The sequence below is a fragment of the Ceratina calcarata genome, unplaced genomic scaffold (genome assembly GCF_001652005.2).
Source record: "Ceratina calcarata isolate Rehan_Ccalc_2016 unplaced genomic scaffold, ASM165200v1 scaffold328.2, whole genome shotgun sequence".
NCBI classification, from domain to species: Eukaryota; Metazoa; Arthropoda; class Insecta; order Hymenoptera; family Apidae; genus Ceratina; species Ceratina calcarata.
This window is the reverse complement of record NW_017155517.1, coordinates 809,624-824,551: the sequence shown is the minus strand read 5'-3', so window position 1 is coordinate 824,551 and position 14,928 is coordinate 809,624. Positions and strand designations below refer to the sequence as shown.

The 14,928-nt window shown below is 39.8% G+C and overlaps 1 protein-coding gene across 7 annotated transcripts in view; it reads left to right on the top strand.

The window, feature by feature from the left end:
- Msp300 (Muscle-specific protein 300 kDa) overlaps positions 1–14,928 on the top strand; it is an 87,877-nt gene that overhangs the window by 18,468 nt on the left and 54,481 nt on the right. For all 7 annotated transcript variants that reach the window (XM_026813314.1, XM_026813316.1, XM_026813317.1 and 4 more), the window contains 11 exons: positions 9–372; positions 516–1,124; positions 1,263–2,048; positions 2,120–3,280; positions 3,525–4,304; positions 4,435–5,085; positions 5,261–5,862; positions 6,128–6,770; positions 6,867–7,205; positions 7,467–7,772; positions 7,988–8,139. In XM_026813314.1, coding sequence (XP_026669115.1) covers positions 9–372; positions 516–1,124; positions 1,263–2,048; positions 2,120–3,280; positions 3,525–4,304; positions 4,435–5,085; positions 5,261–5,862; positions 6,128–6,770; positions 6,867–7,205; positions 7,467–7,772; positions 7,988–8,139 — 6,393 coding nt within the window. The remainder of the gene's footprint in view (positions 1–8; positions 373–515; positions 1,125–1,262; positions 2,049–2,119; positions 3,281–3,524; positions 4,305–4,434; positions 5,086–5,260; positions 5,863–6,127; positions 6,771–6,866; positions 7,206–7,466; positions 7,773–7,987; positions 8,140–14,928) is intronic.

Sequence of the window (14,928 nt, the reverse complement as noted above, 5' to 3'; positions counted from 1 at the left end):
CGCTTTAGGGACTCACTGAACAATACGAAGACCTTGCTGGAAGTAGGCATCGTGAAATGGACAGAGTACGAAGACCAATTCTCTGAAGCTACCGAATGGCTCACGCAGACTGAACAGCTCGTGCAGTCGTTCAATAAACTGCAGGACAGTTTGGAAGAGAAGAAGAATGTCCTGGAACAATTTCAAATTCACCTTCAGACGTTGTTCGACTGGCAGAAGGAGCTTGATCGACTGAACATGAAAGCGCAGATGTTGCTAGAAACCTGCGCGGATACCAGGATTTCGAACGCTGTTACCCAATTAACGACCAAGTACAACGCGCTCCTGTCAATGGCTAAAGAAATAATGAGACGCCTAGAATTACATTATCAGGTACGATTTTCAACGTCTATTTGACTGTAAAAATCATGATATTTCACATATTGTCATTTTATTATGTTAAAATGATATATGTCAAGTTTGTCATCTGTATCAATATCTACTTTATAATGTAACTCGTGTGATTCAATTTTTAGGAGCACCAACAGCATAATACGCTGTATCAAGAATGCCAGGACTGGATAGACCGAACACGCGATAAATTAGGCGAATGCAAAGAAGTTCCGAGCACTTTAACCGAAGTAAATAACAAACTTCAGACCTGCAAGGCTATTAGGCAGACTCTGGAACAAGGTCAGAACAAGCTGCGCTACGCTCTCGAATTAAAGGAAAAGGTAATCATGAACACGGAGCAGAACGGTGCGGCGAAGATCCAAGAAGACACGGAGAACTTGAAAACGGAGTTCGAAAAATTGCTGGTCAACGTGGAAGATATAAGACAGAAACTTTCTGCAAGGGCGAGTGCCCTCGAAGAGTTGAATAAGATTCATAGACTCACCACCGATTGGATCGAGGAGATCGAGAGCAAGATTCAACCGGGTGAAATGTATAAAAATGATCTAAGCGAGAAACGAGCGGTATTAGAGAAGTATAAGACGGTTCAGAGGGACATCCAAGGACACGGGGAAACCGTGGACCGCTTAAAAGCTCGTTTGGCTGAAGATTCTAGTATACCGGTTGGTCCTTATCAATCCACTATCGCAAAGTACGATGAGTTGACCAAGTTGATCGCCGAAAAAATTAAGGTATGCATTTTTCAAATTATCAGTCTGATACATATAAAATATCATTTTCTTCAATACGTAACGTGTCAGATGTAGAATATTTTAACACGATCCCACGTCCTCTTTTATACAATCTCATGTCCTCACTTATTATTATAGAACCTAGAAGAACAGGTGAACGACCACGAGAAGTTCCAAAAGGCGCACAACGAGGCAGCCGATTGGGTACGTCATACGAAACTGGAACTCCAACAAAACTGCGACACCCACGGCGAGAAGGAGCGAATCATCGAACGCGAGAACAAAGTGAACCAAATCATCGCCTCTTTGCCAAAAGGGGAGACTTTGATCTCGCGAGTGATCCAGCTCAGCGACGGAGTAATCGCGTGCACTGGTCCGGAAGGTCAGGAAGCCATAAGACAGGACGTGAAACAACTGCAAGCAAATTGGAAGTCGTTGCAAACGCAGTGTCACGAATCTCAGAAGACTTTGTCCAATTGTATCTCCAGCTGGTCTCAATTCACAGCAGCTTTGGACAGCATGAAAAGATGGATAGATCATTTCCAAAAGAAGGTGAATGACGAACAATCAAAGGAGAACAAGACGCCGGAGGATCTAGTGCGTTGCAAGAGTTTAGTTGAAGAGGCCATTCAACAAAAACCTGTTCTCGAAGATTTGAACGACAAATGCGAAGCCTTGCTGGAAATGAGTGCATGCAGTTGGGCTCGCGATAAGACTGTGCAACTGCAATCAGCGTACACGTCTCTGTTGACGGACATGCAAGGTCTGGTTTCCAAAGTGGAGAAGAACCTGTCCGATCATACAGAATTCTTGAAGGCGAAAAAGGAAATGGAAGATTGGTTGCGTATTGCTCGAGGCTCGGTACAAGATTGCATGGGTGTCGGTGACGCCGAGTGGGCCAAGGATAAATTGGAAACCATCAAAGTATGTTTTATTCAAATTAAGAAATCTTTATTTCCAATCCTTATTTAATAATAATTAATATTTTATTACAGATCGTCGCAACGAGAATCACCGAGGGCCAACATTTATTATCAACATTGCAAAACGCTTTTACGAAAGCGATAGACACCGCAGTGCCGGAGCAGCAAGAACAGTTGAGGTCAGACATGGCCGGACTTCTTTCCAGCTGGGAACAATTGAGCATAGATTTGAACACGGTCCAAGCCCAGCTGAAATCATTGTTGACTCGCTGGGACGATCACACTGAAGCTCACGGAAAGATGAAGCTTTGGCTAGAGGAAGCCGAGAAGACTATAGAAGAAATCCCAGACACGAAAGGAGAATTCGGCGATATGAAAACCATGCTGGAACGTTACAAACATATTCAAGAGGAAGTTCGCGGGAAGAAAACTGAATTGGACCATTTGATGGCAGAGTCTAGCGAATTGGCCAAGCTGGCGAAGAAGAATACGCCGCTGGAACGAACGCGGGAGTTATTGAAACGCTGGCAGAATTTAAGCGAGAATGTAAACGAGAGGAAGAAACTGATAGAAAACGAGATGCAGGAGTACAATGCTTATCACGCAGCGTTGCAGGAAACCGAGAAGTGGTTGCTGCAGATCTCGTTTCAACTGATGGCCCACAATTCGCTGTACATCACGAACAAAGAACAAACAGTGTCTCAGATTACCCAACACGAGAGTCTACTGACTGACATTGAAAATTACACCAGCGTACTGGATGATCTGAAATTAAAGGGCAATGGACAAATCGGCCGCTACATGACCATTAATCCTGAGATTAAGAATGTGATTGAGACTCAACTACAAAATGTACAAGAGAGTTACAATTCTTTATTGAACACCGCGTTGCAAATTAAAAAACGTTTGGCGGAGTCTTTAGTGAAATTCCAAGAATACGAGAACACTCTAGAAAGCATCATGAAAAACCTGGACGCGTACGAACCGGAAATAGCCCAGGAAATTGAAGCACCGATAGACACCCTCGAAGCTGCGAAGCAGAGGTTCGAAAATGCGCGCACGTTGCATAACAAGCTTCAAGGCGAGAAGACCAGACTCGCTTTGGCCGTGGAAGCGTGTGAAGCAGCTGTTGCTTGCGTTTCGCGGCCTGGGAGTCCCTTGGACGCTCCACCTGTGCAGATCCCAGCGAGGGAAGTTGAAGTGCGAAACAAACTTGAAGAGTTGATTGATCAGGTACTGTGCTATAGATATTAATTAACTAATACAAAATATTATTACAATTTAATATATTGACTTTTATACTAACTAAAATATTCGCGTTTAGGTAGACATCTCTTTTATCATTTGAACGCTACATATGCACTCACCTGTTAATGTCTTTTATATTTTTATACATGGCATGCGTTTTTTAACTTGCCCATTTTTGTATAAGTGCGTAATATCAACAGTGTGCGAATAAGAATACCTTTTGTAATAGGCGCAAGGACACCTGATGAACGTGACCAAAGCTCTGAATGAACTGGAAGAGCAAACTCGACAAAAGAATGCTCTTCGCACTTGGATAAATCAGCAGAGAGCCCTGTGCGCCGAATGGAAGTCGCGACCTGCTAAATTGCGATCCGAAGCTGCCCATGCCGAGCTGCAAGCGATGAACGATTTGCTTAGTAACGTCGGAGAACGAAGAACTCACGCGTTGACGGAGTTGTCTCTTCACGAGGATGATCAGGATATCGAGGAGGGATTGAACAAATTAGAAGCGGAGTTGACAGATGCCATCAGTGGGAAACAGGCTGCTCAGGATCTGATTCAGAAGTACAGAAACCAGGTGCAGAGTATGCAATCCTGGTTGGACGCGTTGTCAAAGAAAGTCGACGTTATCGAGAAAGGAAATGGACAAACTATTGGACAGAAGATAGCAAGCGTCAAAGAGATCAGCACGGAGTTTGAATCTCAAGGACCGGCAAAATTGGGCGAGGTAAAGAGTTTGGGTGACCAGGTGATGGACTCTGTGAGCAACTTAGATTCGCAGCAGATAGAAGAGCAGATCAAATCTGTGGAGAGACGGTATTCCGATATAGCAAAGAAGCTGCAAAGGAAAGCGCAAGTGTTGGATATGACTGCTCAGGGTATCGAAGCGGCCAGACAAGAGATTGAAGAAAATCGACAATGGATTCAGCAGAAGAAGGAGCAAGCTCAAATTTCTGAGCCCGTTGGGTACGACAGCAAACAGGCGGAAGAGAGACTTCTGGCTTTGAAGGTATTTTAATACAAAATAATATATTAGATTGATTCGTATGACATGTCGGTATTAATCATTTCTGCTTTTCATAATATTATCAATTCATATTCGTACTGTAATTATTTCATAAGAATCTTCAAACCTTTAGGCAATGCTGAAAGAAGCGGAAGGGAAGCAGATGGTGATCGATACGTTGGAAAAGCGAGTGGGAAACATGCAGAACGAATTGGAGAGCAACGAGCAGCAGCAACTGGAAAATGAGACGAAAGCTTTGCGCGGTGAACAAGCGCAGCTCTGCACCATTTTGACGGAAGGAATTTCCAGTGCCACGGCCGCAACCGAAGCTCGTCGCAGATTCGAAGCGGATTTGGAAAAAGCTCGTGCTTGGATCAAATCCAAGAGTAACAATCTAAAGAAACTGAGCGGCTATCTGCCGCTGAAAGCGTCGAAAGTCGAACAGGATATCGTGCAGCACGGTGAACTGAAAGCGGACATCGATTCCTTCAGCGAGAAGGATCTAAACGACATATTGAAGCAAGGACACAATTTGTTGAAGGAGTGTAACGAAGAAGATCGGGCAAGATTGGCGAAAATTTTAGACGAAATGAACAAAGATTACGAGGAATTGAAAAGCGAGGCAAAGGAGAAACAGGCGGCGTTGGCGGATCTTCTCCAGGGAAGAAAGGCTTTCGAAAGCGAAATGGATAAGTGTCAGAGATGGATCAACGAAGCTGAGGTGGCTACGTCCTCGGATGTAAGAACTTCCAGCATCGATATTCTACGGGAACAACTTTCAAAGGTATGTTTATTATAAACTTTTCAAACGAATAAAAAAAATTTAATTGATTAAGCACAAGGCTTTCTGGTTAAAAACCGTTATCTTTTATGCATCGAATACTTGGAAAATTTCTATAATTCTAGTTTTCTGCAAAATTATTTTTCCTTTTTTTAAAAACTTTTATTCATTTCTCAAGTACGCTCGTCTAAAGAAAGAAGCGAAGGATTACGCAGACGACATCGAAAAACTATTGCAACAAGGAAAGTCGATTCTTCCAACCGTGAGCGACGCTGACAAGATGGAACTAAATGAACAACTGCAAAATATGAAAGAAGCTCACGGAAGAGTGGCCGGCATCATAAACGAAAGAGCGCTGGCGCTCCAAAAGAGCATCGACGAAGCTGAAGAATCTTTGGCACGAGTAGCCGAAGCCGTTCAATATATGACAGACGTACAAAAGGAACTTCATGAACTGAATAAACCGATTGGTTCCCGCGTTGAAGACGTAGAAGCAATGCTAGACGCTTATGAAAAGATCTTGAACGATCTGAAGGAGAACAAAGGGAAACTGTCCGATCTACAGTCTGTGAACGTCGCTGATCTTCACGGGGTATTGACTCAGCAAGATGATCTTATAAAAGCCATAGAGTCCCAAATTTCGAAACTTCGACAGCTGCTCCTGTTGCGACAGCAATTCATTGCTCTGATCACTGAAATTACCACTTTCATTGCCAAGTATACGGAGATCATCCGTGACATTGAAAATTCTGGGCAAACTATAGAAGAAAAAATCAAAAGGTATTTGTCAATTAAATTAATTTATACTGATGTTATAAATTTAAAAATTAGGAAGCTGTGTTACACTTTTAAGTAGAAACAGCAAATCTATTCTGTTTTATTTCATCGTCTAATATTATAGACCAAATTAAAGATAGAAACACGTTTTAAATCATTTTGTTCATTCAGTGTATACTTAAAATACAATTACTACAAGAGTTAATAAAAACAAAATGCACGAACCAAATTGCACAGGTCTTAAATATTTTTTATTACTTTCAACCAGGTACGACGACGCTATTTTGAAAATCCAAGAATGCGAAGCTCTCTTGGCCAGTGCAACAGATAAAGGACAACAAATTGCTGCGGAGGGTTCAACCGTGGACAAGAACAACATAACAGAGCAACTGCAAGCGCTGAAGCAGCAACTGCAAGCTTTGCGAAGAGCCGTGGAGACCCAAAGGGAGCAACATGAGTTGGCTGCAGCCGAGCACAAGAGGCTCGCTAACGAATTGGCTGAGATCTTTGACTGGCTGGAGGACAAAGAGAAGGAAGTGAAGTCCAGACCGCTTTTAGAGAGAGATCCGGTCAGCGTAGAAGCCGAGCTTAAGAAGCACAACGAGCTTTGCGAGGCTGTCAACGAGCATCTTGACAGAATTAGAAACTTGAAGAACTCAGTCCCTCACGAAGAAGGTATGCCCGGATCGTTGAAGGAAATGCTCAGCGAAGCTATGTCCCTGTTGACGTCCCTGCCCAGAGAAATGGAGGAACGTGGCAATTATTTAGAAAGCAACATGAAATTGAGACAAGAATACGCAGCTCTAACCGAGAAACTTCGGAGTTGGGTTCGCGAGGCGGAAATTCGACTGGAAAGTGACAAAGACGGACTCGACTTTGAAAATATCCTGAGCGATCTCGAGGAGCACAAGGTTTGTATTCAGTTTAGATATATTCCAAAAGCATATTATATCTATTTTTTATAGTAGATACTATCTTTTAACATGAGATTGTACATTTTGTTACAGATTTATTTCAGCAGCGAGCCTACAATTCGTGAATTGGTGTCCCAACAGATTCAACAGGCGGCCGATAAAATATGGCCGTCTTTGAGTACGTCCGAACAAGAGGAACTGAGCGCCGAGCAACAACAGCATACGCAGTTATTGAAGAACACTTTGAATACGGCGAAATCACAGCGCGCCAGACTGGAACAGGGTGCTGAAACTTGGAAGGACTACACGCAAACTTTGGAACGCGTGCGGGCTGTTATTGCGAGGACAAGATTCACTGATGAGCCTGTCACGACTTTAGCTGGATTACAGTTTAATATCCAGAAGATCACGCACGCCCTCAATGATATACAGGTAAGCAAACAATCCTGATTTCCTTTAGTCATGCAACGAGGACATTTGCAATCTCCTCGAGCAGCTATTAACTTGTATCCTTCATTCACTTCGTAATAAGTAGATCATGGATTTTTATGCAATTATAACAAATTCGTAAAAATCCGTTTTATGCAATTATAACAAATTACATAAAAATCCGCTGTCTAACAAGAAGATAAAATTTCGTTAATGAAGAAATGAAATGTATACAAAAATTATTTTGTGTTGTTTTTGTTACAGAATCAACAATTCGAATTGGATTTGCTAGTTGAACGTAGTCGCGAGGTCCTGCGGTTGGCCGATGCCGATAACAAGAAGACGATAGAGACACAAATCTCCGAGATCAATACAGAATGGAAGGAATTGGTCTCCGGGTTGGAAGGTCGCAGGGATGCTTTAGAGGCGCTCTCCAAACATTGGGAAGGTCTCGAGACGCAATGGTCCACGATTGAGACACGAGTAAACGCTACTGAAGAGAAAAGTAAACTTCTGGACACGGTGGTCCGTTCGAAGCAACACTTACACGACACCATCAAATCTTTACATGTGAGTGATGTACTATATCTAATTATAAAAGATGCAGTGGATCAAATAACGATAATATTCATGAATTTATGCACGGAGCCGAAATTTATTCCGAATAACCAAATTTTATTCCTTTATAGTACATTATTTAAAATTGTAATAACTATAAAGCAATAATTCGTAGTGCACATTGCTTACAGATTACTAATTTCGTGTTTGCTATTTATTACGTACAGGAGTTGGTAGCGGAGGCCGAGAAATTGAAACCGATGGCAGAGGAAGTGAGAGACCTATCAGCACCTGTTCTAGCTTACTTGGCAGCATTCACGGAGGCACCAGCGCATGCCCTCGAGGAGAAACTGGACAAACTGCAGAATTCCGTCGAAGCGTGAGTCAAAAATGCATTGTTTTTCTTGTTGCTGTATTTGTGAAAGCGCTGCCGGAAAAATTACAACCGCGTTTCTTTTGAAGTCGAGGGAATTCACTATACGTATTTCCATGTTTTAAGTCATATATTTACAGTATTATTACAAGGCTGTTTCATCTATCCTAGAACATTTTTTTATAAGAAAAATAGCTTAATTGTTAGAATTATACATTCCTATATTCTCGAAAAATGAATGATTCAATTATATTTTAATTCAATTTACTTCATCGTCATTCTTTTTTTTAATTCAATGAGTTAGCAAGTATATTGAAATTTTATCAAGAAGGAAACAATTATAATTTAACGTATCGCCGCATCGTGGGATCATCAACGGCGCGCTTGTGTGCGATTTCAATGCATGTGCACGTGCGTGTTTGCTTATGCAAATTACCGGCCCCTTCGGTTGGGGCGGTAATGTCCGCTTCCTCCACCTTTTCACTTGTTTTGTTTCAGGCTCTCTACTCATCGATTTTGTATAATTTGATCATGAAATATTTACGTTCTTTCTACCGCAATATTCTTTCCAGGACTATTTATTTATTATTTGCAGCCGTTCGTTTCAGTACATTAATCGCTATCTCGCATTTATATATAAAATGTCCGTTCATCTTGCGCACGCCGTTTTCGATTCGTAGTTAAACACTCGAGATGATTTCGAGACGTCTGTTTTCAAATGTCAAAGGTTGTTTTTCGTGGAAGTTAAGTAAGAGATATATGTAAACCGAAGCGTTAAGTTTCTAGACAAGAGTAGATTCCTTATGTATTACGACATATATCGATTTAGCATGCATTACGCATCTTTTCGCGATTCCATCATACCCAAATTGGTTTCATGACGTAATTAAACCTTGTATACACAATCGTGTACCATGTGACTCGATATTTATTCACTGCGTCGAGTTAATTAATATCTAGAAATTAATTATGATATACTGATCAAAGATGCCAATCCTATCGACTCGACAATCTAAGTTATTCATACACTTTTATGCACATACTCATAATATGAAAATAATATTGAAGTTAGAACGTGATTATTGAAATAAGTAGTTGAATTAGTTACTAACTGTCCATTTTCAATTGCAGTCTGTCATTACCAAATCCTCTCATTAAACATTTATCGAATGAGAATCTTATGACATACATGTTTAATTGTAAGGTAAATTGAAGTCTGAAGTAATGAAATACTAGTTCCTTAATGATAACATAAAATTATTGTGCATATGAATGAATATTGTCTTTGATGAAGATTCAGGAATACATCTATTCTTCAAAGCCTCATCTATCACAGGCACAGAATCTATTTCGACCGTCACTGTTTGTAAACAGCCGTTTCAGTGGATTGCACAATTCGCGTGTAATACACACCGCCAAACCGCGTCGAGCCGTGTCGGGTCATTAATCGATCGGGCATTAGGTCATTGCAACAGCGGTGGCTCTCCGCATTCCCATCGATTCGGCGATCATCACGTGAGGAATGATGCGCAGTGGTCTAAACTGATGAAGTTTATGTAAAAATTTTAGAAACTTTGACAGAAACCAGACACCCCGACAGTTCTTGAAGCATTTTAAACAGGGCGTGTTAGAGAATTTGAAGTTTATTTTGAAATTTCAAAATAAAATTTTTCTCTTAATATAAAATATCTATCTTATCTATAAAAGTTCTCTTAATATGATCACTTCTTATAGATCTTGTGATATGTAGAGTTGTGTTACAAAATCGCGAAGCATTTCATGAGGCCATTGGCACAGTAGATACTACATGTACGTATACATATGTATACGAATATAAAATTACGATTGCCATCATCGTATGTATGATCTCTCCATGAAACGTAAATATGTTTGATGTATATCATTACACGAAACCAGAGTCTGTACAGTAGTAGCAACAGTTTTTCAGAAATATCTCATAAACTACAGATCGGCTACCAATTTTCGTAGAGGAAAAATTTGTTTAGAGTCACGTGCCTAACAAAATATAAAGTAATCCTTGAAATCGATGAAGTTGGCCTCTATTTATACATTTACCGTTTAGCCCAATGTGCGACGCCAGTCAAAAGTGAGAGAACACGGGTTCTCACGCTACTGCCACTGGGTGGTCTCGTTTGCGGAAGGGGTTGCAACCCTTCGGAACACGAATATCGCGCCAGGGCCGGTTCCCGATCGAATCCTACACTAAATATAGATCTGTACGAAGAAAAGTAAAGGAAGGCAGACACGTTGGCCCGCTTCTGAATTCCATGCCGTAATAACCGCGGTCCGGGTTTCGTACGCCAGTCACTCTTCGTACGCGGCGCGCCGAGCACTGGAAATAAAGTATGACGGAGACGGAGACTTTGTCATCGTGTGCGCGTGTCCTGTAGCCGGACGCTTATTAAACAATCGCCGGGTGCCGATTACGGCAAGTCGCACGCGAGCAACCGACGGTGATCGTTCAGTAGCCGCGGAAGCTTTTAATTAAATCGAGTGTGACAAGTCTATTTCTATGCGATAACGAGTGCTACAGCTGATTTGATTACAGCAGATTACCTGATTGCAATTTTATGAAAATCTTGAATGCCGTTAAATCTTGTGAGATTGTATAATAAAATCATTAAAAAAATCGCGATTCGCGTGATCCTGATGATAAAATTAAAGGAAACAAATTGATAGTGATTTAAAAAGAAAATCAGTGTCAGTTTAATAGAGTGTTTCGTGCATTTTGTACGAGTTATTTTATTCGTTTTTGATCCTGTTTGATATTATTCGTGACTTAAAGTGCAAATTATTCTGATAAAGGACTCTGCTGTCAGATTGTGCAAGCGCACTAGGGCGGATAGCGCGTTGACACCTTGTCGGCAACGACCGCGGCATGTCGATTGACAGTACGTAACATGATTTTCACGGGCGTTTTTTTCTTTTTAGAAGGTTTATTGGGTTAGCAGGGATTGCGCACATTTATTGGCTTAAATATTATGACCGTGGTGTTGGGCCTTGTAGCCACTCTCTCTCTATCATCAATCGATACTGACACGAACGAACCGTAGTCGCACGTGTCTGTCGGTGAAATGTTGCTAAAGAAGTCTGTGCGTCGTCGCGTCGAAAAATTGTGTGCCAGTGATTGCTGAGTTTTTTGAATTATGATATTTTTATATAGTTCTCGATGCTGTTCGATCAACATACTAAAAATGTTGTTCAATAAGAATAAAAAGGAGACCGTACGTTTTGAATTTTTTGCAAGTATATCGGAATAGCACATCATAGACAATATTTAGTATCATCATCAACAATATTTGGTTATAAAAATATTTTATAGTAATTCTAGCAAGATTAGATTAGATTAAAAGATAGGATATTAAATTAATTGACAGTAAGATTTCATATTGTATAATTTTATTAAGTAGTAGCATCAGCGTTCATTTCGTTGTAATTATTCATTCTTGTTATTTAACATTTCATTCAGTCATTCGCTTTATCTACTTCACGAATTAATGCTAAAAAAAACACATAATTATATTGCTCACCTTCAACAACAACCGTGTATAAAAATGATAATTATTTGATTGATAAGTAATCAGCCTCGTAAGCCTCGGATATAGTTTGCATACGTACGTATGTCGCTACATCTAGAATCTCGTTGACTTAAATGAAGCCAAAGGCCTTGCTATTAGTAACATGCTTATCGTCCATACACAACATTGTATTAATTTATAATCAATCCTCGTCTATTTAATATATACAATAGTAAAAACATATCAAAATGATTATAGACTGCGGATTTGTGTACATTCACAAGGACTATAAATGTGCCGAATTTTAAACAATGCATTCAGTATGCAAAAATACACAAAATATTAGAAGCACAGTGCACGATATGAAATTTAATCAGTCACCAGGAAGACATATCTTATTTTTTAATCCTATGCTCTATGCACGTTTGTTTTCCATAATACAAAAATAGAATTTTTTCTTACAAATCTATTGAATTCGCCAGGTAGATTGAAATTGAAAAATGTCTCAAAAATCCACGTAGAAAAGTGTATACTTTGTATACTTTGAATATAGCGAAAGAGGGTCAAGATCTATATACTAGAACGTTGCAACATCGCGTGCAACCTTTCGATCCACATCGCAATTCTATAGTCGATTCAACGTGCCAAGAGGTTAAGAAAAAAGCGAGGATCTTCAGCTTCGGAGCCAATGAACTCGTCTTCGCTTTCCCAACGACGAAGACGAAGAAACGGCCGGAGTGGGCCATATTATTCTTAGGAACCGAACACCGGACGGGGCGCAGCGTGCGCCGCTTTTCAGCTTGTCGTCGATTTCCGTTACTTGGCGCCCGCTTAGGCCCAAGCCGCATGCGTCGCGGCTGCTCGCCAAGACGAAAATTCAAAGCTAACGCTATTACGATCATCTAATAACGTTTCGAACCGCGAACGCTGCTGTTTAGCTTGACGGTGCCGCGCCATACTGTTGTCCGGTATACTACATTTCACGGCGAATTTTCAGATATCTCGCGCGATCTGAATTATTTAACGGACGGAGAATAAAATCGAACGATCAGCGAATCCGGGTAAATTAGAAGATTCGTCGGGAAATTTGTTCCAATCACGAAGACTTTGCTCGGTTTGGTACGATCTCATTTCTATAAAATAGATCTTATCATATTATAAATCTTTTCTTCACGCGTTTCTTCAACATTCAATTCTAGTTTTGAAAATCATATATGTTAACAATTTTTAGAGAATTTTCTCTCTTCTCATTTTTGTACGATCTTTTGAAGCGTCTTCCGGTGTTAGAACTGTTCTGAGTACAGTGATCATTGTTAGATTGTTAACCGAACTGTAAATCGTTTGTTCAGTGTTCTACGTGGAAAAAGTGGATCGTTTCGGTTTGTGTTACGAAAATATCTCGACGAACGATGTCAACGGGGCACATTGGGCCGCGTCGCATGCCCGCATAAGGATTGCGTCACGTGGCTTCCGCAACTTTTTACCGATCACTTCTCGCGCGAACCATAGTTAAACTTGAAATTTTTTAATCAAATTCATAACACAGTGAAAAGAGAACGTTCAAAATCAAACGTATATTCGAATTCAATTGATTTTTGAAACATTGCATTTACTATAAAACGTTTAAGAAAGTATTAGGTTGGTGCATATGAAATGTAATTAAATAATTGTAGAATATCATATATTTTATAGAGACACGTTATCAATTATTTTTACACCTAAACAATTATCAAATAGCTTTGTACATTAAGGATTGCATTATAAATACAATCGCAGATTTATTATTAGAAACGAGAAAGATTAAAGCCTATAATTGGATAGTTTAGTTAAATATGATCATAGACGTTAAATGATTTCATTTTCAATCGATTCATAATAGCGAACGATAAGATAAAAATATGGAAGTTCAAACTACAGAAACAAAACGATGTTTCATACGCACCAGCCTAGAATCGGTGGAATTTCATAACTGTGACTAATCTTAACGTGTACAGCGCATTTTCGCATTTAATTTCGCATTACTCATAACAACGATACAGAGCGGAACGTGTTTCATAATTTTATTAGATTTCATCTTGAAAATATCGCGATCACTGTACTGGTGATAGTAAATCGTGTTTAACGTTGTACATTATTAGCCACGGTGATGTCATCGCACGAAAAGAAACGCGCCGCGTCTAGGAAACTTGACATTAACATCGGGAACCTTCCCTGTGCACGGAATTCCCGTTTCCGGGTTGAAACTTCTTTCTATTTTTTTAATCAACAGTAAATTAATATTCATGGAATGGACAAGACTACTTTCTGAAATAATCTTTTTAATTGCATTTGGCAAATTTCTCGATTACTTTAGTTTTCTACAATACTGAAAGATTTCTTTTTGCAAACCATTGTTTCACTGAGGTGGTTGGAAACTTCGAAAAGTGCTGTAGTTTTCGACAATATTGAAACAGTCTTTTAAATGTCTTCTTGCAAATCATCTTTTCACTTGAGATGATTCAGAAGCTATAGAGATGATCTAGTTTTCTACAGTTCTGAATTACTGTTTAGATTTTCATTAACAGTCGCAATAGTTGACTGAGTGATTAATCAAAATCCCGAGTTTATTGCTGATGTCACTGTTTGGTCGAGATGAAACACCGCAAAAGCACGATGCACATGGACGAACGAAAAACGAATCCAAACGGGACGATGACTAGTTACGACATTCCTCGTGGCTCGTTACACCTATAGTGATGTTGTCATCTTTGCGATGGCACTTGGCACCACGCGCTCCCGTTGAAAGATTCCTTAATACTCTTAACTCATAATTCACCAGACGCAAACAATAGGTGGTTACCATTAATTTTTTCATGACAAAGTCAAACAGTCCGAACCCTTGCAGAAAATCTGCTTGTATAAACTTAAAGAACAGAGTAAATGTTTCTGCCCAAGTAGAAAATTTTCAATTTTCAAGGAAATGAAAGTTTATTATCTACACAAAAGTGTATAAAAATTTCACTTCAGTTTTCATTCAAGTTCGGGATTCATAGTCTTCATTCAAATACGTCGTAAATATCTTCACTATCCTTGCCAAAAAGTTTTAAATAATGCAGTAATATTAGATACTGAATAAGAATTTTTGAAAAACAAAAATCAGAGAACAATTTATTGTTTTATATATTTTGGTGTATGCGCAATAAGACTTTGGACAGAAAGATGTGATTGCATCTGTATATGCTTCATTTATCTATTCTCTTACATACTACGTGTATTA